This window comes from Pygocentrus nattereri, chromosome 26 (assembly GCF_015220715.1).
Source record: "Pygocentrus nattereri isolate fPygNat1 chromosome 26, fPygNat1.pri, whole genome shotgun sequence".
NCBI classification, from domain to species: domain Eukaryota; kingdom Metazoa; phylum Chordata; class Actinopteri; order Characiformes; family Serrasalmidae; genus Pygocentrus; species Pygocentrus nattereri.
This window is the reverse complement of record NC_051236.1, coordinates 4,414,501-4,438,868: the sequence shown is the minus strand read 5'-3', so window position 1 is coordinate 4,438,868 and position 24,368 is coordinate 4,414,501. Positions and strand designations below refer to the sequence as shown.

Genomic DNA, 24,368 nt, shown 5'->3' with positions numbered 1-24,368 from the left:
GCGGCAAGTTCTCGCCTGGAACACGTGGGCAGTTGTTTTTGTATGGATAAGCTGTTTTAACAATAAACATTCTTAGCATGACACTGATTTACACTTATAACCAGTACAGCTCAGGAATGTGTTATTGTAGGTCTGTCACAGATTCATCTACAGGTGGGCGATATGGCAGAAACATGACAATACTTTAAGACATCTTCTCAATACACGATGTACATCGTGCTTCTTAGTTTGACTAGTGTGATATTAGCCTCGTAGCTCCAGCACAAAAATGGAGAAGCAAACTTCAGATGCCAAACACGTCTTGATGTTTGGAGGAAGGGGGATTATGGTAATTAGTTTTTAATGAACTATTCCTTTAGGTCAGTAGTGTCTGTCTAGTAAAAATAAAATTCATCTCCAAGCTCCTGGTCATGAATACCTTCGACTCAGACTCCCCCGAGGACTCCATTTCCCAGAACCCCCTGGGAGCCCACGTAACTGTAGAACCTTTGCAATCCACCAATCACTGTTCTCAAGCCCCTGAATACTGATCTGTTTCACCTGCTCTGTTTATCATGTGACTAGACTTTGTTTAGTTTATAAGCTCAAGCTTTAGACTAGACACTTTGCCGGGTATTGCTTCACACACAGTGTGTCCCCAATTCAGGGACTTGGTCCTTCCAAGGACGCGGTCTATGAAGGCGAGTCCTTCGAAAGCTGCTTAGACTTTTGATGGCTGAACCGAAATGTGGTGGTTTGCTCTACGGCGGATTTTGTGTTTGCGTCATGGCACCGCTGTTCCCAGCCTTACCGATGCACCACGAAACATCAAGTCAGTTTAAAGTTCTTTAGAGTTGGAGCCACAAACTTCGATTTTAGTTAGTTTTTTGTTTTTTTAACCTGTCATGTCTGGCAATTTTTGCAATCGGAATGGTAATCCGAATGCACTGATGTACCAAACATATTTGTTTTCACAAGAACAGCTCTATAGGATACTAAAGCCTATTCTTGTTAATGTTTGTATTTTATTTGTTTGGCCAGGCCTGACAGGCAATAAAGGAGAGAAAAAAGGACAGGAAAGAAAGAGAAGAAGGGAGAAAAAAAGAATAATAATAATTACAAAAATTAATAAATAAAAATAAAAGAAACAAAAAAGAAAGAAAGAGAAAAAATAAATAAAATAAGTAAATAAACAGAGAACTAAATAAACAAAAAAAAGAGAAAAAAATATATAGATATACATACATACATACACATGTTCACATATCTATACATATGCATATACACATGTTGTTTTATTTTTTTCATCTGTAAGAGCGGAAGATGATTCACTGCCGGCTACTGATGAGTGTTTTTTTTTTTTTATCGAATTAAATTTATTTGTAACGCTTTTTACAACTGATATTGTCACAAAGCAGCTTCACAGAATTCCAGAAAAGACAAAGTTTTAACATGAATGTAAAACCCCCAGGTGAGCAGGCCATAATATAATAATAATAATAATAATAATAATAATAATAATAATAATAAAAAGTTCAATTTATATAGCACCTTTCACAAACCCAAGGACGCTTTACATCATCATCATCATCATCAAAAAAAAAAAAAATCAATACTACAGAGAGGGAAAAAAGGAGGTTTTTAACAGGGATTTGAAGGTAGACAGAGAAGAGCAATTATATAGAGTGGAAGGTGGAGAATTCCAGAGTTTGGGGGCAGCAGCACTGAAAGATCTGCCACCCATAGTAGAAAGTCTAGTTGATTAAACTGTGTTTAGTCCAGCATTAGAAGATCGGAGAGCAGGAGAGGAACGGTATAAAGAAATGAGATCAGAAAGGAATGTCGGAGCCAGACCACGTAAAGCCTTGAAGGTAAGAAGGAGCAGGAGTGGTATGAGCTGAGCGCTTGGTGGAGGTCAGAACCCTGGCTGCTGAATTTTGGATACTGAAGACGATTGATTAGTTTAACTCAAGTCCATCAAAAAGTGAGTTACAGTGATCGCTGAAGTGATGATCTACAGAGAAGATGAAGGCATTGATCAATATTTTAGCATCAGCGTCACTCATCATAGGGCGTAAGCGTGTAATGTTACGCAGATGGTAAAATGCAGTTTGAGTTACGAGCTTAAGGTGAGACTCGAAAGTCAGAGATGAGTCAAGAAGACAGCCGAGGTTCTGAACAAGGCCAAGGCCCCTGAATTGGGACACACTGATAGTAGACCTACTGAGTGTTTCCTGTGTGCAATTTTGTCTTATTGTGTTCTGCCTGTGTTTCTGGATCTTGGTTACCTGAACACCTCTTTGTTACGTTTGTCCTTTTGTGTATTGCGCCTTTTTCAGATTTGATCTACACCTGTTTACCATCTACGAGTATGTGAAACCCTTTACAAGTAAAGACCTCATTTCTTGTTTTTCACCACAAGCTGAATCTGCCACGTTACACCCCTGGAGAAAAGCTAAGACAGCATTAAGTCAGACTATTAGAGAATAAACCATTTTCTTTCAAATTCAACTTGACTGTGAATCTCTCTTTTGTGCAATGATTAGCCCTTTCCTATGTCTTATGTGGACAGTCCTCATTGTGGTGATGGTCAGCCTTAGCATATTCAGACTGGCTTTTCAAGTGAATTTACGGTGAATTTGCTTCACCCTCATTCATATGATTCTCTCTCATCGTTTTTATTTGCATTTGCAGCGATTTTTTTATGATGCCTGTGAGATTCCTCTGAAAGGTGAAGCCAAAACGATTAGAGTGTAGACTCCAATATTGTTGATATTTATGATGGACTTATCATAAATAGTATTTATTATGCTCCATATTAACTGTTTTCAAAACAAACCCATAATGTCATATAGGGTGAAATATAATTTGGAGTTAAAAGATCATTTTTCCATGTCCTTAAGAATAAAAACCCATAAAAACGCTCACAGAAAATAAATTACAACCGTTCTAGTTGAATAAAACAGAAATAGAGGCTTACAGTAGCTACTTTGCTGTACGCTTTTTAAAGAGGGTTCTTCAAGGGTTCTTTAGTAAGGAAAATGGTTCATTAAAGAATCATAAACAGTCCAAGAACTGTGCATGATTAAAAGGTTCTTTGCATCATGAAACGGCTCTTCAGAATGTGGTGTAGATGGTTCTATATAGAAACTCATTGATAAGGGTTCTGTATAGCACCAAAAAGGGTCCTGCTGTTGTTCTAATGTCAAGCTTCTCCCAATAGAAGAACCCTTTTTGGTGCTATATAGACCTCTTTTCGAAGAAGACCTGTGTTGAACCATGCAAAGGGTTCTTTGAGTGTTCATGGTTCTATATAGAACCATTTTCTGAATGTACAGAACAATAAGAAATTCCTACAAGACCCGTCAGAGAAGTAATAAGACCTGAAATGATGTCAGTGAACTGGTGCGTGTGCTCCTGAATGCTGGATGCACTCGAGACAGCGGGTACATTATGATAAGAGCTGATCTTGGATGTTTGCCTGTTCTTTCATAATCTCTACCCAAAAAAAAAAAAAAGGCAGCTAGAGAGCAAATTTTTCACCAACACCTCCGTATCTGTACCAGGGTTACTGGTATATGCAGATAACATGAATATCAAGTCTGGGAATCAGGCTGATATGAGCAAAAAATGCTAGATGCATAAAGAAGCTCAGTCTGTATATGTGATTAGCTGCGTAGTCCTTCCTTTGAGGTTATTAGAGCAACTCAGTAGTTTTAGCATCACAAACTACATTTGGATCATAATCTCAGGCTTCAGGTCCATTTATAACATCTGTGTTGTTTTATGCACCCAAAACAGTCATAATTCATTTTCCCATTACCACTTTCCAACTTCTCTTTATCCCCCTGTATTGTGCCTCATTGAAAATGCAGTCCAGGGTGAAACAATTCTTAGAGCTACAGTGTGAGTGGGCGGGGCTAAACTGCAGTAGGCTGAATAGGCAGATATTTATAAATGCTATATAAATGTATAAATAATTTAAATGTAGGTCATTTTTAAAGGTCAGGTTACGTACATGGACCGGCGAGTGAGCGGTACACTTTGAAACTTCAGCAATGTTTAAAAACTACATAAACTCTTATTTTGAAAAATAATGATGGTTCCATTTAAGTAGATGTATGTAAATGAGCTCTGTTCTGATTTGATGACATATATTGTGCCTCATTCAAATCAAAATGCAAATCAAATCAAAATGCAATATATATATATATATATATATATATATATATATATCTTACTTTATTTATTTAACTGTTTATATATATATATATATATATATATATATATATATATATATAAACCAGTTAAATAAATAAGAAAGAAAATAATATATAACTGGTTTATATATATATATATATATATATATATATATATATATATATATATATATATATTTTTTTTTTTTTTTTTTTTTTAAGAAAAAAAAACAATAAAATGCTTTTTTTTTTAATGATATGGATCCTTGAAGTGAAACATTTCAAAATGCTCATTTTAAAGCTTCTATATGCCATATCTATATGCCATCCTGGCACTTTCTACTTAAATATTTAATGAAAAATGCAAATTGATCTGAATATGTGGTCTTATGTGTAAAGTGTGTGCTTCAGTAGCTCTTAGCCCAGGGCTAGTTATCTTGACATAAAGCACACAGAGGGGCTCTTTGTATCAGCGAGACACAGGGGAGTGAGGTCTGCTGATTGGCTGGTTGCTGCTGAAACAGACACTGTGCAGAATTTCAATGGAAACCCAAAGAGACCACAAAGCAAACAGTGATCACCTCCCTGAACCGGGATCTGAGTTACATAACCCTGTACCTTTTACCTCCACAGACTGTACATACAGCAGGATGACAGATCTGTTTCAGTTATATCAACTGAAAATTATTTTACCTATGTATTTTTATTGGATTTCAAATTATTAAAGTAATTAATCACATTAGTTAAAATTGCATGTGCCTTATTTGCTCTAATTTAATCCTAAAGAGAGAAGTTTTTCCATTTAAAGCGATCTGTTGTTATAACTATATGGACAAAATAACACTTATGAGATGAGTATTTATTACTTTTAATAATAACATTATTCTCATTGTGTGAATGCAGAAACTGAACATGAAAATTTCCAACTTCCTGTTTTTCCAATTTGAGAGCAGTGGCTGCATGTTCCAACCATTGAGTGTATATACACTTTATGGTCAAAAGTATGTGGACACCCCTCCTACTTATTCCAGGTGTTTCACCCACATCCATTGCTAACAGGTGTGTAAACTCCAGCTCAGAGCCTTGCAGTATCCATAGACAAACATTGGCAGTAGAATTGGCCGTACTGAAGAGATCAGTTACTTTAAACCTGGCACTGTCGTAGAATGCCACCTATGCCAGTCAGTTCATGAAATTTCCACCCTGGTAGATCTGCCCCTGTCAACTGTAAGTGCTATGATTGCGAAATGGAAACATCTAGGAGCAACAACAGTTCAGCCCTGAAGCAGCAGATCACATAAACTCACAGAGCAGGGCTGCCAAGAGCTGAAGCATGTAGTGCTAAAAAACCACCTATCTTCTATTTCATTACTTACTATAGAGTTCAAACTGCCTCTGGAAGCAACATCAGCTCAAATACTGTGCATGTTCATGAAAGGGGTTTCTATAGACCATCACTGCAGTAGAAAAGTGTTCTCTAGAGTACTGTATCACCTTCTCTAACTGTCAGTCTGATGGATGAATCTGGGTTTGGTGGATGCCAGGAGAACATTGCATTCCAGTAGGTATAGTGCCAAAGTTTGGTGGAGGAGGTATAATGGGCTGGGGCTGTTTTTCAGGGTTTGGGCCCTTTAGTTCCAGTGATGGGTGATGTTAAAGTTACAGCACAAAGACATTTGAGAAAATTATATGCTTCCAACTGTGTCAGCAGTTTGGGGAAGAGCGTTTCCTGTTCTACCATGACTGAGCGCCTGTGCACAAAGGGAGCTGCATAAAGTCATGGTTTGCCCACTTTGGTGTGGAGGAACTCCATTGGCCCACACAGAGCCCTGACCTCAACCCTACTGAACACCTTTGGTATGAACTGGAACGTTGATGAGCCAGGCCCTCTCAGACAACATTAGTACTGACCTCACAAATGCTCTTTTGACTGGACACAAATGCCCACAGACACCCTCCAATATCTTGTGGAAAGCTTCCCAGAATAGTGGAGGCTGTTATAGCTGCAAAGTGGAGGGCCTACATATTAATACCTGTGGCGTGAGAATGGGATGTCAAAATAGCTCAGAGACCAGGTGTCCACACACTTTTGGTCACATTGTGTATGTTATACAGTACTGTGCGAAGGTTTTAGGCATCTAAGCAAATGTTTAAACAGTTTCCCTCAGCAGTGAGTTTATCACAATATACATTAGAATAAAGTCGTATTCATAATTCAAATAAACAGAAAAACAATAAAAAGTAACAAGAATTTCTCAGGTCCATATTTTTCCTGGACACCTTCACAGCCGCCACAGAGACTCGTTAATATCATCAATTACATCATGAGCTCAATTTACTGAGCACTGATTGGTCAAACCAGGAGCTGCTTTTTAACTACATATAATACTGGAAATATGATGATATTTCTTATTATGTTTTTTTCTGATCGTATTTTGTGGATATCTTAACTTAAAGAAAACTGGCCAGCTGCATGTTTCATTACATTTAGTGCAGTGCAGTATGTGGAACATCATAAATCATTGCATTGACGTTTATTGATGGTATTTCTTGAATGTGGCACTACTGGTACTTTTTTCTCTGTGAAACTTATCAAACCTCAAAAGCCAAAATATGATGATGCAAATATGTTGATGTACAATGATATATTTTTTTCCATATCATCCACCCATACCTAGTATTATTATTACTTGGATTATTTATTTATTTTAATTTATTTACATTTATTTATTTACATTAGTACAATCAGAGACCACCCTTCATTTATTTAATTATCCAAGCAACCCTGGCATAGAAGTTTTCCCATTTTTCAGGGGATATTTGTAAGGAGATTAGCTATGAGATAATCCATGTGCAAAATGAAGGAGAAAGTCAAAGAAAAAACAGTTTCCAAAACTGGAGTTCAAAAACCGATTAGAAGCTACAGAGAAAATGAGGCTCCTAACAACCACCTGGAAGAGCTGGTCGACCCCAAAACTGCCCCCATCAGATAAACAGCACTGAAAGCTTTGATCTCTGAGAGAGAGGAGAACATCAAGCTGCTTCAGATCTGAAAACATCCACAGGTGTTTCTGTCCATCCTTCCACTGTGAGAAGACCACTCAGCGCTGTGGGTCTGAAAGGACGTGTAGATGATCAAGAAGAACCTCACTGAGAAAAGAAGACGGACACATCAAAGAAAGAAGCTGAGCGATGGACTGACCACCCCAGAGTCCAGACCTCAACACCACTGAATGGGTTTGATCAGAAAATCATCGACCAGCTTCTCAGACTGAGCTTTGGAGGTGTGTCTGCAGGTTCTCTGAGGAGCTGAAAGTGAGGCTCCTGATAAGAATGGAATCTAGAATGAAGGGAAAGAGGGACTCACTGACCCTCACACAGCCGATATTATATATAGTTATTAAGGATTCTGTGACGTGAAAAATGTAGGAAATTGTGCTTAATGGCTGTTTTGACTGAAAATCAAGTACATGAATGGTGGTCTCTGACTCCTCACACCTGTATTTAGTATTTAAAAGCTACCTGCACTTTTTAGTGGAGTGTTTTTCCTACTTTAAGACGTCTCCTGCAGCTCGTCAGCTGATAATCATGTCCTCTGTGAACTGAATGAAACATGCCAGGGGACAAAAGCATGAAGGGTCCCAAAATCAGGCAGATTGTTTGGCAGCTTTAAAAGCGCACCTCACACTCACTTGCTGCTCTGCTGGATAACTGCAGTCGTGTGGTGAGGCGGTATGTCATCAGAGCTCTACTTTAGTCTTTTATATCCTGGCAGGCACATCCTTTACGCAGGGCATTCAAACACAGACGTCCATGCCAGCTTCTTACTCACAGTGCTGTGTTAGACCTCCTCCTCTTCCACAAACACTGATAACTCTCTCCAGACTCTTTGAAGACAGAAGCCTGTTTGCGAAGACCGATTTTACTGGCTACAAGGCTTTTACAACCCGACCGTCCCAGACATTGTTATTTTCCTGCACTTACCTCAGGCAGTGTTTGAACTAGCACTCTGCTGTCATGTAAGCAATTCAAGAGTTGAATAATTCCTCTCCGTTAACAGCATCTGCTTGGAACGACTGCTGCGGCTGCTCTGGCCATCTGTTTGCTGTTGTCATTTTATGGCAACACCAGCTTGGAATGAGTGGCTGTCGCTAAAATATATGCTTTGTGCTTTGACCCAGAATTCTCGCCTTCTTTCTCTCACCCTCTCACAGGCACAAGGCCAGATTGATTACACAGCCAGCCTGAGGCCAGAACCCAGTGTCCAGAATGAGATGCTTGTTTATGTGTGTCGGTGTGCTGCTGGCTTCAGTGGCCATCACGGAGGCCAGACCCAAAGCAGGTCAGTCAACTGCAGAATCACAATACAGCTCGATTTGATGAAGATGATTCAGGAAAAGGAAATATTTTTTAATGCCTGTTCCATCTTGTGGATTCAGATCACTTCCCCACTTATTATTATGACGATTACTATGACTATAACTCTGGTTATTGTTCTTGATGGTTGTTGTTGTTTCATCATTATAGATTTTGTTATTATATTGTTATTAGTGATGTGAAAATGAAATGAAAAATCTTGGCCAAAACCAAAGTTCTGGACACACTGGGCTGAAGGCCGTAACCAAAAACGGAGAAAAAGAGTTTGCATGGAATAAACTTCCTAGAATGTTTACAGCATGTAGATATTTTATGTGCCACAGAATTCATCCTGAAAAACACGGAGAAGAGGCGGTCATCCAGGACAGTGTTTCATCATTTTGTCATATTTTAACTTTAGCTGTCATTAATGTTTTCATCATTTGAGTGTACAGATGGTGCCGGGGTGCTCGCAGGGACTTCTGTTTTGCTAAGTATCAAGTCGTGTTTTCAGGGAGTTTTAAAGCTGTAGTGGAGAAGTTCTTGTGTTGCATCTTCTCTTAAAACTCAACATGAACAGAGATTATGAACCTCTTTTCAAATATGGCTCATAGAAACTGTGAAATAGTTGTTCTAGCATTTTTAACCACTATTACCATTAAAATTATTCAAAAAGATTTACATTCAGAGAGGGAGAAACTTCTTGGCAGGCCTATTTAATCTTTGTTTTTTTTTTGGTAAATTTTTTCAGCCACTTTTCTCTCTTTTTTCAGACAAAAACGGACAGTGGCATTTTTACGATTTCCACCTCAAATCTTTGGTGGGCCGAATTTCGGTGCATTGCTAATTGTTATTATTGCTATGCAATATTAAGACAGTCGAGACAGAAACAGGATTAAATATGAATTAGTATTAGAGAGAAATATATTTTATTTACGGAATTAAATTTGAATATTTTAACAATTTAACAATAATTTATATTGAGCAACAATCCGGTAAAATTAATAAAATATTTTAGCACAGAAAATCTTCAAATATCGGCTTGAAAGATCAGTCGAATCTAAACATCTGTCCAATTTTTGTTAAGTGATTATCGATATGATTTGGTTATTATTGCGATTCCTAATAGAAATGATGCTACTTTGAACTTAAATGATCTCAAAAAGTGAATGCATGTAAGTTTGTCTTCACTGTTTACTGTTTACATATTTCTCATGAGCCACCTCTGACATTTTACCCTCTTACAGCTGGAAATCAGAAGTGTAAATCAGGCCCAGTCGACCTCGTCTTCATCATTGATGGCTCACGGAGCGTTCGTCCTCATGAGTTCGAGACGATGAGGAAGTTCATGATTGACATCATCCACGAGCTGGACATTGGCCGGGACATCACCCGAGTCGGTGTTGTTCAATATTCCAGCCAAGTCCAGAACGTCTTCTCCCTCAAAGACTTCACAACACACCAGCAGATGGTCAAAGCTATCAACGAGATCATTCCGCTGGCACAGGGCACAATGACTGGTCTTGCTATCCGCTACGCCATGAACGTGGCCTTCTCCACTGCGGAGGGTGCCCGGCCCAACGTCCCTCACGTAGCAGTCATCGTGACTGACGGACGGCCTCAGGATCGTGTTGCTGAGGTGGCAGCTGCTGCCAGAGAGTCCGGCATTGAGATCTACGCTGTAGGTGTAGCCAGAGCAGACATGACTTCCCTGAGAGCCATGGCATCCCCGCCCTTTGAAGATCATGTGTTCTTGGTGGAGAGCTTCGATCTCATTCACCAGTTCGGGCTCCAGTTCCAAGACAAGCTTTGCAGTAAGTCAGCTTTCTTGAAACTTGTGATCCTTAACCGCGGTGAACAAATCTAGACCATAAGAACCCTGGAGCACAGGTTCCTTTAGCTCAGGGGTCATCAGTTCCAGTCCTGGAAGTCCAGAACCCAGCACAGCTTAGCGATTTTAATTTTTAATGACATTAACACATTTATATCCATCCGTGGTGGTCCAGGCTGAAGCCCAGCTGCAGCATGCTCTATCTTGCTCTGATACAGGGAGATTCACTTGAAAGAGTCCTCGAATGCTCTGTAATAACTCTCTCCAGGACAAAGCAATCTGAACGAAGCAACGTACAATGTGTTTCTCAGCATACGGAGCTTTGAACAAGTCTGGATGCCCCTGCGTCGGAGCGATGAGGTAGGCGCCGGGCAACAGGAGTATTATAAATATTAATATTCAGGGCCTCTTTTGAGTGAATCATCTTGTAGAATCCGTTATTGTAGCAATCAAATACAGCTTTTAAATATCATTTAAAGTGAAACCTTCAGCACCTTCAGCAGACTATGATGGACAGATGCTCACAGGAGGACTATGAATAAATCAACAAGCAGCGAACTAACAAAAGCAGCAGCTTGGTGGAGCTCAAGTTTCCCTCGACATCCTCCACAAGCTATATGAACAACAGCAAGGCTACAATCACGGAGGAGCTGAAACACTGACTGCATATGTGATATACAGAGCAGTCGTGCGCTGGAGGTTAGGGAACCAGCCTTGTGACCGGAAGGTCACCAGTTTGATCCCCTGAGCCAACAGTACATGACTGAGGTGCCCTTGAGTAAAGCACCTAACCCCGAACAGCTCCCTGAACACCGTGGATAGGCCTGGCCACCGCCCTGGGCAAGTGTGATCACTGTCCCCGAGTGTGGGTATTCACTAGTGTGTATGTGGAGTTTCACTGCATGGATGGGTTAGATTGTGGAGGTGAAATTTACCCGTTGTGGGACTAATAAGGATCACTTAATCTTAATCTTAATATACGAAATGCTCACTGACTGGAACGTCACTGGATGGTGATGAGAACTGGATCCTATATTTACTCTAGGGTCAATGAGTTGGGGAAAAATCTCATCACTATTTTTCTGACTAATATCATGAGTGATGAATTATAATGCAGGTATTATAAAGTCCAGGCCTGTAATTTGACCAAGAAGATTAAATATCCACACCTTTTCTGGATTGAGACTTGAACACTGACTGCCAGCTAACTGTCACCATGATGCCAATAGCATCTGGATGTTTGGCTACGTCTGATTGGTCTAACTCTTTCACAAACACTCCACGTTATCCGGTCCATGTTATTAGGTTAAACTTCCCCAGTTAAAACTTAAGACATCATTGATGATAATAAAGGCTGTAATTAAAACTGCAGCAGAGAGAAAATTGCAATTTAAGCATAAAAATTGTTCATCCTTCAGCCTTAGATCACTCTAGTTCTGTCAAGGAATGTTCACATGATGAAAATAATGATATTCAGTGATTCAAAGCAATGTCTGTAATAAAGTAATACAGTGTGATGAAGCTTGTTTTGTCCATATCTGTAAAATAATTGACTATTTTGAAATGAAAACAATCTTTTTTTCTTTAGGGTTGATTTTGAGGAAATAAGACAAATGTGATTAATCACAAGTAATTACTTTAATTAGCAGTCCGAAAACTAAGCTTTGACGTGCAAATTAAATCAAATGAATTCAGTTTTAGTGCTTAGATCTGAATTTGCTGTTAAAAGTCATAGCCAAGAGTTGTAGTGTTTGGTTGGTTGGTGTAGTGGTTAACACCTTTGCCTTCTACGCTGTAGACTGGGGTTCAATCCCTGACCAGGGCAAGCCTCATACACTATACCAATAAGGGTCCTTGGGCAAGACTCCTAACACCACCTTGGCCTACCTGTGTAAAATGATCAAATTGTAAGTCGCTCTGGATGAGAGCGTCAGCAAAATGCCGTAAATGTAGTGTTTCGATTTGATTGCACCAAAAACGAAACATATCCTGCACTTTTTCAAAACTCTGTCTTGGTTTTGCAGAGATTGATCTTTGTGTTGAGTCTGATCATGGCTGTGATCACATCTGCGAGAGCTCTCCCGGCTCCTATCAGTGCCTCTGCCTGCCAGGGTACACTCTCAACGAGGACGGCAAGACCTGCACAGGTATGTATCATTTTTGGGAACAGACTTCAAAACTGTTTGAACTAGTGCTGAGCGATATGACCTCAAATCAATATCAATATATGATTAATTGAATGTTTTACACCGATGATGATTATTTTTGTGGGTTTTGTTTTTCGTTTGATTGTTGTTTAGCCCTCATAGCTCACTGACAAGTTTTGTACTGTAAGTATGCTCTGCATGTCTTAATGGAAATTGTCTGAACAGCCAGATCGGAATTCCTGCGACTTGTACATCAATCCAGCACAGCATTCATCCTAATTTCGCGCCGCTGAGACCTCAAACATTTGGGGTGATATTTATGTACAAAAATTAGAAGAGACTCATCCAAAACCCTCCATGTTCGAAAAGATTTAGAAAGAAACAGCTGAACGTGGACGTCGGAAAGCGAGGCTGCAGCATCAAAGAACAGTTAAAAGTCTGAAAACGAAGTTTAAATAATGCAAGGACACGACCCAAAGAAGTGACCGCGCTGGGGCAGTCATGGGCTGGAGGTCAGGAATCCAGCCTCGTGACCGGAAGGTTGCTGGTTCGATCCCCAGGGCTGACAGCACATGACTGAGGTGTCCTTGAGCAAGACACCTAACCCCCAACTGCTCCCCGGGTGCTGTGGATGGGGCTGCCCACCGCTCCGGGCAAGTGTGCTCACTGCCCCCTAGTGTGTGTGTGCTCACTAGAGTGTATGTGGTGTTTCACTTCACGGATGGGTCCCCATTGTGGGACTAATAAGGGTCACTTAATCTTAATCTTTTTACAGCGAGCTCAAATGCATTCTGGGTGATGAGCTCAGCTGTCAGTCAGTGAAGCTTCATGATAGCTTCTGTGATGCTGGTGAAGATGAAGCTGATCCTCCAGGAGCGACTGGCGTTTGTTGGCGGTCGTGATTGTTTACCTCTGGATGAGCCACGTGAAGCGGTGTAACGCTCAGTTTTTTGCGCATGCGGGTCGGTTTAGGAGCTGACTGATGTCCATACAGACCACATTTAAAAGACATTGTGAACAGACAAACTATTATGATTTGGTGAGAAAATCAGATTTGGGCCACTTTTACCTGCTGTGTGAACACAGCTTAGTTTCCATGTGGCAGACTGGATGTGGCAGAGTCAAGTGACCACATGTGCGGTAGTAAGTTTTAAGGGGACAGCACATGAACACACAGAGTGGAGAAAGGTTTAACAGAATTAAAAAAAAATAATCAAAATAATAAACATGGGCAAGATTATATCGGTTAGAGGTTCTGAATGTCAGTTTCGATTACTTTTCGATTAATCGCCCAGCCCTAGTTTGAACATGTCTGGGCAGACCCTAAAGTAGGGTTACGCTACACGACTTACCCCGATTTTTACCCCAATTCTCAGTCTGAGTCTGTACTGGTCGGCTCAAGTTGGCAGATTTTTGGGGTCAGTCAGAGTCGACATATTCGACAGAGATCAACCGCTTAGTTTGAACAGATTCCTGCAACAGCCAATGAAAACAGAGAGCGTGAAAAAAGAAAATACAGCAAGTAAACAAAGAAAATGGCAAAAAATCTCACACGTCTGGAGCAAAGATTTTTAAAGAGCAGAGTTTAAAACACAAGCACTGTCGCGTTTATGTACGTTTAAAACTTCAAAAATTCCACACTGATCACATTTATAAATCCATGATTGGCACTTAAACATGTTTACCTGCTGCGTCTTTACTGTTTCAGAGCAAATGGCAAAGAAAACGGCGGCAGCAGCAGCTCCACGTTTACTTGGATCTCCTAGTAAAAGGAGAATGTGAGAATTTGCAGGAGTTCTCAGGAGCAGTTTAAGAGTCGTGTGTGATCCCTAATCGTTTAGTGTGTGATCCCCAATATTTCAATTGCCAAAATAAACCTGCAGATAGTGTGAGATGCTCAGTCATTTTATAACCTGTTAAGACATTAAGTTGTGTAGTGAACCCAGGGCTTTAAAGACAGTAAACTCTTCAGATGTCTGGTTCCCATCACCACCAGTGGGAACAGTTCTGACTCTAAGCTCTTCTAGAACAGAGCATTTCACACCAAACTCTGAATGACACTGTTTACATGACAACCATATAATTGTAGGGGAATTTGTGAAATTTCCTTTTCTGTGGTTTAATGTAATGTTATTACTGAATGTTAACCATTTTGACTGTGTGTGCCTTTAGCCATAGATTTGTGTGCGGAGGGGAAGCATGACTGTGAGCAGATCTGTATCAGCTCTCCTGGCTCTTTCACCTGCGACTGTAATACTGGCTACACACTCAATGAAGACAAGAAGACCTGTACAAGTTAGTGCCAGAGTCTCTGATCACCACTGCATGCACAGCAGACGTGCACAAATACACAGATGCACACACACATTCATTCTCTCACTGTTTCATTTCTCAGAAAACGCTGTACAGTACTGTGCAGAAGTCAGAGACTGCCCTTCATGTAGTTCGTTTCCAGTCAAAACAGCCATTAAATAAGTGATACTTTTTTTTTTTGTTCCCACACCTGGGGAAATTCCACCTCTGCATTTAACCCATCCGTGAAGAGAAACACCACATACACACTAGTGAACACACACACCTGGGGGCAGTGAGCACACTTGCCCGGAGCGGTGGGCAGCCCTATCCGCGGTGCCCGGGGAGCAGTTGGGGGTTAGGTGTCTTGCTCAAAGACACCTCAGTCATGGACTGTCGGCCCTGGGGATCGAACTGGCAACCTTCCGGTCACAGGGCCAGATCCCTAACCTCCAGCCCACGACTGCCCCCCCACTTTTTTTTCCTTTTTTTTTAAGATTTAAGTGATACTTTTTTTTTATCAATAAATAAAGTTAGTCAATTTCAGAAAAATGCAGATAACATATTTGACAGATTCTTCAAAAAGCTGAATCTAATCTCAGCTGTGTGAGGGTCAGTGAGTCCCTCTTTCCCTTCATTCCAGCTTCCATTCTTATCAGGAACCTCACTTTCAGTTTCTCAAAGAACCTGCAGACACGCCTCCAAAGCTCAGTCTGATTTTCTGAACTAATCAAACACATTCAGTGGTGCTGAGGTCTGGACGCTGGGGTGGTCAGTCCATCGTTCAGCTTCTTTGTTCGATGTGCCCGTCTCCGTTTCTCAGTGAGGTTCTTCTTGATCAGCTACACGTCCTTTCAGACCCACATCGCTGAGCGGTCTTCTCACAGTGGGAGGATGGACAGAAACACGTGTGGATGTTTTCAGATCTGAAGCAGCTTGATCTTCTCCTCTCTCTCAGAGATGAAAGCTTTCAGTGCTGTTTATCTGATGGGGCAGTTCTGGGGTCGACCAGCTCTTCCAGGTGGTTGTTAGGAACCATATTTTGCCTGTAGCTCTTAACCAGTTTTGACATTGTTTTGGAAACTCCTGTTTTTACTTAGCCCTGCGATGGACTGGCGACCTGTCCAGGGTGTATCCTGCCTTTCGCCCGAAGACTGCTGGGATAGGCTCCAGCACCCCCCCGCGACCCTGACGGAGAAGCGGCTTAGAAAATGGATGGATGGATGTTTTTACTTAACTTATTGTTTGTTGACTTTCTCCTTTTTCATGCAAGTGGGTCATCTCAGTGTAATCATGGCTGTTCTGACTGCAAATGTAATAAATGAAGGGTTCTTTATGAATTTCTCACATATTTGTACTGGACGTATCAGAACATTAACACATGCACCTTTGAAGCACTTATGCACCTGTGCATGCAGAAGCAGATGTGCTTCAACTCACAGCCACACATATTAATTCCCAAATCAATTACAGAGTAATTGACTGTATAACTATTTTAATTAGTTTGGCTTTAAAGGTGAGCATAAATATCTCGCTGTTGTGGGAAGAAAACCTCGTATCTCCAAAATGGAAACTTTGCAGGAGAAGGAAAAAACCTACTTTACTTTTAATGTAAGTCAATGGAACCAGAATTTTTTCCGAGTCATTTTGGGTCATTTCTTTTGGTCCATTCACTATGAAATGTATACGCAATCTAAAGGTCAAGTGGCATTCTTAAACTGTCAAAAACTGAAAAATGGAGATACGAAGTTTTCTTCTGACACCAGCGATATATATTTTCAGACAGCATGCAAGCATGTCTAAAGAATCCTTATTTTGGTGCATTTTATCTTTGTAAACTGTAAAATAAAAAAACAAAACTAACAAAAAGTAAAACAAGAAAACTCTCACCATCTAGTTTATGTGTGAAAACATTACAGGAAAATATTCACACAACACAAGACACAAAAACATACATAAATCTAGTACTACAGTGAAAACAATGTCCACTTCCAGACTCAGCAACTTTACCAAATGAAGCTTTTCCACGAATCTTACAGGCAGCTAAGTTTAAGACTAATTCAGTTTAATAAACTGGACCCTTTTCAAGTTAACAAACAGCAGCTGTGTTGGTTAGCCATGCTCTGACAGCCTAGTTTGCTGGATCATTAATACTGTTCTTGTTTTGCTCCAAGGCAGCAAGCTTGGCAACTTACTGGATACGCGTGGGTCTTTGAGAACCTATAAATTGCATCCCATTTCATGGAACATGAAAAGGGACAGGGCTCTCTGGAGCCATCCAGCCAGCAATTTCAACAGCCTGTTTCACGAAACTGGGATTCTCACTTAGCAGCTAACTTTAATCTTAGATCGATGTAACCCTGGGTTTTCTATCTCACTACAGCGAATCACCTTTTACCAATTCATGCTGTGCATAACCTGCTCTGGGGCAGTTCAGAATAATATGACCCCATTTCGGAAAAGTTGGGACACTGTGAAAAATGAAAAAAAAAAAATGCAATGATGTGCAAATCATTTAAACCCTATATTTCACTGAAAACGCTTCAACGCCAACATATCAGATGTTGAAACTGAGAAATTTTGTTTTTTGAAAAATATATTCTCATTTTGAATTTGATGCCAACAACATGTTCCAAAAAAGTTGGGACGGGGCAATAAAAGGCTGGTAAAGTTGTGTAATGCTAAAAAAAACACCTGGTGGTTGATTGGCAACAGGTCAGTAACATGATTGGATATAAAAGAGCATCTCAGAGAGGCGGAGTCTTTCAGAAGTAAAGATGAGGAGGGGTCACCACTCTGAGAAAGACTGCACCATCAAATAGAGCAACAGATCAAGAAGAACGTTTCTCAACATAAAATAGCAAAGAACTTTTGCTTTTCATCGTCTACGGTACAGAATATCATTAAAAGACTCAGAGAATCTGGAGAAATCTCTGTCTGTGAAGGATGAGGCCAAAAACCAGTATTTGCTGGCTGTGATCTTTGGGCCCTCAGGCAGCACAGCATTACAAACAGACATGATTCTGTAGTGGAAATCACTGCATGGGCTCAGAAACACTTCTGAAAACCACTGTCTGTGAACTCAGTTCAGCGCTGGATCCACAAATGCTAATTAAAACTCCTAAATGCAAAGAAGGCACCATCTATTAAAAAGACCCAGAAATGCTGCCACCTTCTCTGGGCCTGAGCTCATTAAAAAAAAAAAAAAGAGTCCAGGTGATAAACTGACCTGCCTGCTGTCCAAATTGGTCATCCACGGGAAACATCTGGAACATTAAGAAATGAAAAATATGACAAAGGAGACCCTGAGATTGATGATCAGCTGAAATCCTGTATCAAACAAGAACAAGAAAACATTTCATTTTCAAAACTACTGCAGTGTCTCCTCAGGATGGAAATGTACCATAGATGCTCCTACGTAGAACTTTTTTGAAAAGGGTTCTATATAGCACCCAAAAATGTTATTCTGTTGTTTAAAGCTTGGTGTTGTAATAATAGAAGAACCCTTTTGGGTGCTATATAGAACCTTTTCAAAAATGTTCTACATAGAACCATCTATAATACGTCCGTGCTCATTCTCCATCAATCTAAAGAGCATGTTCATAATGCAAAGAACCCTTTAATCGTGCAAAAGGCTCTTTGAGTGTTCATGGTTCTACATACAACCATTTTCTTTATTAAAGAACCCTTGAAGAACCATCTTTTTTAAGCGTGTAGCTGCAAAACGGCTGCATGTAGCAAATACAAGAGCACAAACAAATACATTACGTTTCCTGCAAAATTTGGGCCCCACTGGTGAGGATGTTTCTACCCATCTCTAAATAAAAGAAGCTGAAGCATCTGTAGACTGTTTAAGATCAATCATGTTGGACCCGGTTTTTCTGACCCACAGTCCACTGTAATAGCAGAGCGACGTGACTCAAAGTCATGAGGGCGTGTCCAAAAGACATGTTAATTCAATCATTAGCATTATGCGCAAATGTTTCGGAGTGAAATACATTTCTATGCAAAAATTACAGCACATTTTGTAATTCATGATTTTCTCCCCATAAATGTTAAACTCAGCAAATAAACAGAAATCGTGTTTTAAAATTTGTAGAACATTTTAAAAACGTCTAAACTTATTTTTACGTAGAAAATCAACAGAATGTTTCATTTGACTGGGGGTGGTCAACCTTCTGCATAAGACTGCTGTACAAATAGGATTAATAAATCACATGAATAGTCACCTGCTTCTGAAAAGCCTTCTTGTTCTGACTTTTAGACGACTTTCCTTGAAATATTTATGTCTTCAGTATTATAAATATGCCTTCATTCAAAAAAAATGATGTCTTGACAAGTGAAAATGTCTTAAATCGAGTTAATACATCTAATATTCCTCAATTTGAGATCGTTGTAAGAATATTGAGAGATTTTCTATTCTATTTCTTAATGTTTTTTACTTCAAGTCATTTTATCTGCAGGCAGATTATTTGGCTTCTTATTAAGATGAAGTAATGCTTGAAACTGCCAGGTGAGCAAGACATGAAATAAAAGGTAAAAAAAAAGAGAAATAGGTTCAGTTATCTTCCGAGATTCTTACAACAATCTAATAATGGGAAATATTACATAGTTATTATAAAACTATAGAACAGTTTTCCAACTGAACAAAGGAAATTGACCGTCCACAGATGATTCCAGAAGGCTTCAGCCCCCTCTTGCATTCCGTAGCTCCTCATTAATTGCACTACAGAAAGAAAAGAAAGAAAATGTGAATTAATATTTCATACTTTGTGCACAACGTGGTTAATAAATACCAACATAAACAATAATACAACAGTTATTACATTGGAATTCGACAAATTTTTCTAATTTTCTGTATTATTAAACAGTTAAGACGTAAACAGATTCGTTCAGAGCAGTTTGGTGTGAAACGTTCTCTTCTAGAGAAACTTACTGAGTCAGAGTCGCTCCCAGTGGTGGTGATAGGAACCAGACGCCGCTCCTCACAGAAAGTTCCTACGTGAAATGGTTAAGAATGCTCTGCTTGATGTTTTGCAATAATTTTGAGCGATATGAAAATGTGCTTTTAAATCTGCACGTGTCAGAGGGGTGCATGCTGGGTGCTTTAAGGCAAGAAAACTTATTTTTACAAATGTCTATATCTGTGTTGTAGTCATGGCGACCCCTGGTTCCCATCACCACCACTGTAAAGACATCTGAACCATTTCACATCGATCTCTCTGATTACATCTCAATGATTGAACTATTCTGAATTTTCAAAATAACAATTAGCTAAACAATTGAGGAAATCAGCTAAATGTATATTAAATAAACTATAACACAAATAAATAAAGCAGAATAATGACTGTGTTTAAGTGGCATGTGTCTCATTGATCTGTGAATCATCTTCCATCAGCAACACCCCTAAATTAGCTCGCCAGTAAGCTGCAGCCCTCAAAGGCCCCTTTTAATTTTTGAAGTTTTAGTAAAAGCTTTTAAGATGGTTGTTGTACGAGTGCTGTGCAGTGTCAGCTAAACCTCTTCTTTGGGTCCTGGATGTAAGCTTCAACTATTCCACTGCCACTTCCTTCTAATGTTTCTCAGAACTTAACCTGTTTGCTGAAAGTATTTTTGGATCTATTTCGTTCACCTGTTTTGTGAAGGTGTAACTTCAGCTTCTGTTCACAGAGAGATGATCAGGAACATGCTCTTACCTCGGGTCGGCTGTGATGTAGTGGTGTGTCAAATTTCTTCCAATAACCTTCATTAGGAGCTTTATTAACTCTTCTCTGACTGTTCCAGTGATCGACTACTGCTCATTCGGAAATGATAGCTGTGAGCACGAGTGCGTGAGCGTCCTTAACGGCTTTAACTGTCGCTGTAAGGAAGGATACGCTCTCAATGACGACAAAAGGACCTGCACAAGTTAGTGGGGGCGACTAAGCCAATCACACCTTTTCTCCTTTTAACCAGTACATCAAGATACAGTGCTTTGCTATGACATACAGGGGGGTACACCAAATAACAGGAACACCAAACAGGTCATATTGTGCTTATTGGCACTTTTGATGTCCGATTTATATTCTTCTCATTATTATTATTTTTCTGCTGGATTTTTGTCCACTAACTTGTAATGCAGTTTTCAAGAAATCGACCCTGTTCGAACTTCACAATGTTCGGTATGATCGAGAATGGTGTGCTTGCTTACAGCTTTTGGATCCGATGTACAGTTTTCAAAACTCCACATCCATCTACTGTACTTCTGCTCAACCAAAAGACACAGTTTTGCTTATACTATCTCAGGGCAGGCCCCTTAGCACAACTTCAAAGTTGTTCTGACCCGCACTCATCTCTGAATGGGAGTCTATGGGAGAAACGAGGGATGAGAAAAAAACAACACTTTTGCCCCCTACACAAGCCCAATTATTTCTTTGCCCGACAGCCACCGAACTGCTTGTACTCACTCAGGGCAGGTCTTCAAACTCTACTGCACAGGCATAGTGACCTGTACTCCCCTGTGTGTCGTTTTTTCATCCCTCTTTCTTCTCATAAAGTCCAATTCATTTTGACCCCCCACAAACCCCTAATCTTTCTTTTCCCTGACCAAAGTACATGCACTCACTCAGGGCAGGTCCCCAAGCTCTAGTCCACAGTCATCTCACGAGAAGATATTAAGTATCAGGATAGTCCAAATGAATTATTATGAAACATCTCACAGGTTAACACTATATTCACAATAATTCATGTACATTATAATGCAAAACATTGTCATTTTCTGCAGTTTTTCTGCAAAACGTATTTTATTGCAAACCTGTGTGCACGTTTGTAAATATCACCCTTTTGCTCTAAATATTTTTCCAGTTTTTAGGTATTTTCTCATGTTTCTTTTAAACTTAATACATAGAGCCTGATGGGCATTTCACTGTAACTAAATCAGATTGTAATGGTGTTTACCATCATGTTACCCAATTTCTATCTCACTAACCTGGGTAATACCTAGAACCTCAAATATTTTCATTTAGACTATGCTGGTACTTACCATGTTATTACCTAAAATAATTGCCTAGTACTTTGGAGGTTCTCTCTCACACTTACCTGGGTGATACCTAGAACCTGAGACATTTCATAGTAATTCTTTTAGACTGTCCTATTTCTTACCATCTTGTTACTTAAAATAATTACCTATTACTTTAGAGTTTGTACCCCACACTTACCTGGTTAATACCTAGAACTTAGGGGACTGTAAAAGAAAGGGTTACCTAATTTTTGTAGTTTGGCTGATCCCTTTTCTCAGATGTGTTTCTTTCTAGCCTCATGGTGAATCACTTCATTCACCATGATTCAGGAATTCAAGTAACATAGCTTAACAGTCTGGAGCTGGTTTATATGAACATCATGTTCTTAAATGCAATTTTCAAAAAAAAAAAAAAAACTTTAAAAAAATATTTTCTTAAAATAATCTTAATTTTCTTACAAAAATCTTTGTTGTTTTCTTATGTGTTTTACAACGTACCATAAATGAGGTGGGATACATTTTGAATTTGTATTAACTGTTATGTATAGTTATTAGTTTAATCCGCTCAAAGGAGCAAAATGATGGCAAAACATCAAACCAAGTCTTTAAAAAAAATTGCAAACAATAATTAGAGGTTACGGTGGAAGAAACAGCCAACAGGAAAAAATGAATTGGAAATATGATAATTGTGGGGTGGCAGATGAGGAGCAGTTGAGGTGATACATTTAGATGCTCACCTTGTCAGTTCTTACAGCCTAAGACAGCGTGAGTCTGTCATACGGTTAAGAGAACATTTAAGAACCTAATATTTTTTTAAGAGCATCATTTGTTCTTAAAATTATTCTTAAGAAAATAAGATTCAATAAGAGAAGAGGTTATTTGAAGAATAACAATGTCTCGTAACTTTTTTCTTATGAATGAAGTCAAGGAACACACACCTTTAAGAAGATTTTCATGAATCCAGCTCCTGAGTTCTAAAGTATATTTTCAGTTGTTGATTATATTGGAGGTCCATGCCTGCGTTACGATGTCAACACAGATCAGACGCTCGCAGATAAAAGGACAAGGCTGACGTTTTGGTGAAGGTACAGAGGGCGTGGTCAGAAAAGGCTAGGGTCAGAACCAGAGGGCAAGAGAACCAAAACAAACAGGACCTCCAGAGAGTAGCCAAAAACCAGTCCAAATTCAATAACCAAAATGTTACAGTATCCAGTGCACACACCAAAAAGGGCAGGTCAGAAATACGGAAAACAAGTCACATACAAAAGAAAGTGCTGGCAGTACTTCACTAATTACTAAGCTAAGGCCTGGGCTTTATACATTAACTGACTAATGAAGTGTAATGAGAAACAGGTGAGGCTGAAATGACTGTTCATTGGTTGATTGCGATGGAATAAGAGGCACGTGGCCTCCCATTGATTCATCAGAGTTGGAGTCCTCTGGGCCGTTCAAGGACTGAAGTGATCTGAGGAAAAAGCAACAGGTGTGGAGGCGTCCTGGGCAGGAGGCGTCACCAGCCTGATGGTGTTTCTGCTCATTTGTCTACCCCCTTGTACATTCATACTCAAAATTACAAATACTTAATTTGAGAGCATAGTATAAATGAGTACACTCATGAATTTGAGTATGCATGCTTGAAAGCAGATTTGTAATGATTTTCTACACAATATTAACTTAAACGCTTACAATGATTTTTTATTCTATTCATTTTAACAGCTAATTAGCGGTTAACTGTGTTGAGTCAATTGGATTTCAGTCTAAACCACATCATGAGAACACATCAAGTGATATCCTGATTTGATACTCATTGTTTTGGAACCTTTTATGAATACTTGATGAATTTCAACAATACAAAACAAGATATCAACTATAAACAAATAATCAAAAAGCAATCGCACACACACAGAGTTTGGTAGTAAACTTTGAGTAGTGTACATCAGCCATAGATAGCTCAGTGTTATTACAGGCATGTGCATGCACAGCAGAGCTGCTAATGAAATTAACCAAGTCCTCACGCTGTTTACCTGTTCCAGTGATTGACTACTGTTCATTTGGGAATGATAGCTGTGAACACGAGTGTGTGAGTGTTCTCCAAAGCTTTTATTGCCGCTGCAATGAAGGATACAACCTCAATGAGGATGAGACAACTTGTACAAGTTAGTGAGGGTGACAAACACATACACACACTCTTACACTTGCTCCTCAACAGACAGACATTCTCATATCAGTCCCTGTTGGGAAATATAGACTGGCTGTAGGTTCTAGGGCCTGACCCATATAAAAATTTGTGGCAAATACAGATACCAATTCACCTATGTTTATATCAGTTTTATGTAAAGTAAGCTGCAGTTGTTCTGTTTTATCATCTTATTTTGTGGATAGGTGGGGATTATTTTTCACAGCAGGAGGTTCTCACCCCTCCCCGTTTGCTCCTCATTGGTTACTAGCCGCACAACATAGAGAGACAACAGTGTCTGGTCCTGGTATGGTGGTTGGTTGGTGTAGTGGTTAACACCTCTGCCTTCTACGCTGTAGACTGGGGTTCAATCCCCAACCCTACACTATAC

At 39.6% G+C, this 24,368-nt stretch overlaps 1 protein-coding gene across 16 annotated transcripts in view; it reads left to right on the top strand.

The window, feature by feature from the left end:
- The window catches only part of matn4 (matrilin 4), a 70,906-nt gene that overhangs the window by 9,582 nt on the left and 36,956 nt on the right, over nt 1–24,368 (top strand). For 14 of the 16 annotated variants that reach the window (XM_037535035.1, XM_037535031.1, XM_037535034.1 and 11 more), the window contains exons 2-7: nt 8,393–8,520; nt 9,782–10,348; nt 12,390–12,512; nt 14,685–14,807; nt 20,589–20,711; nt 23,835–23,957. In XM_037535035.1, coding sequence (XP_037390932.1) covers nt 8,448–8,520; nt 9,782–10,348; nt 12,390–12,512; nt 14,685–14,807; nt 20,589–20,711; nt 23,835–23,957 — 1,132 coding nt within the window. In that variant the 5' untranslated portion in view covers nt 8,393–8,447. Of the gene's footprint in view, nt 1–8,036; nt 8,198–8,392; nt 8,521–9,781; nt 10,349–12,389; nt 12,513–14,684; nt 14,808–20,588; nt 20,712–23,834; nt 23,958–24,368 lie in introns of those variants that run through there. The other 2 variants (XM_037535026.1, XM_037535039.1) reach the window with 2 other exon arrangements.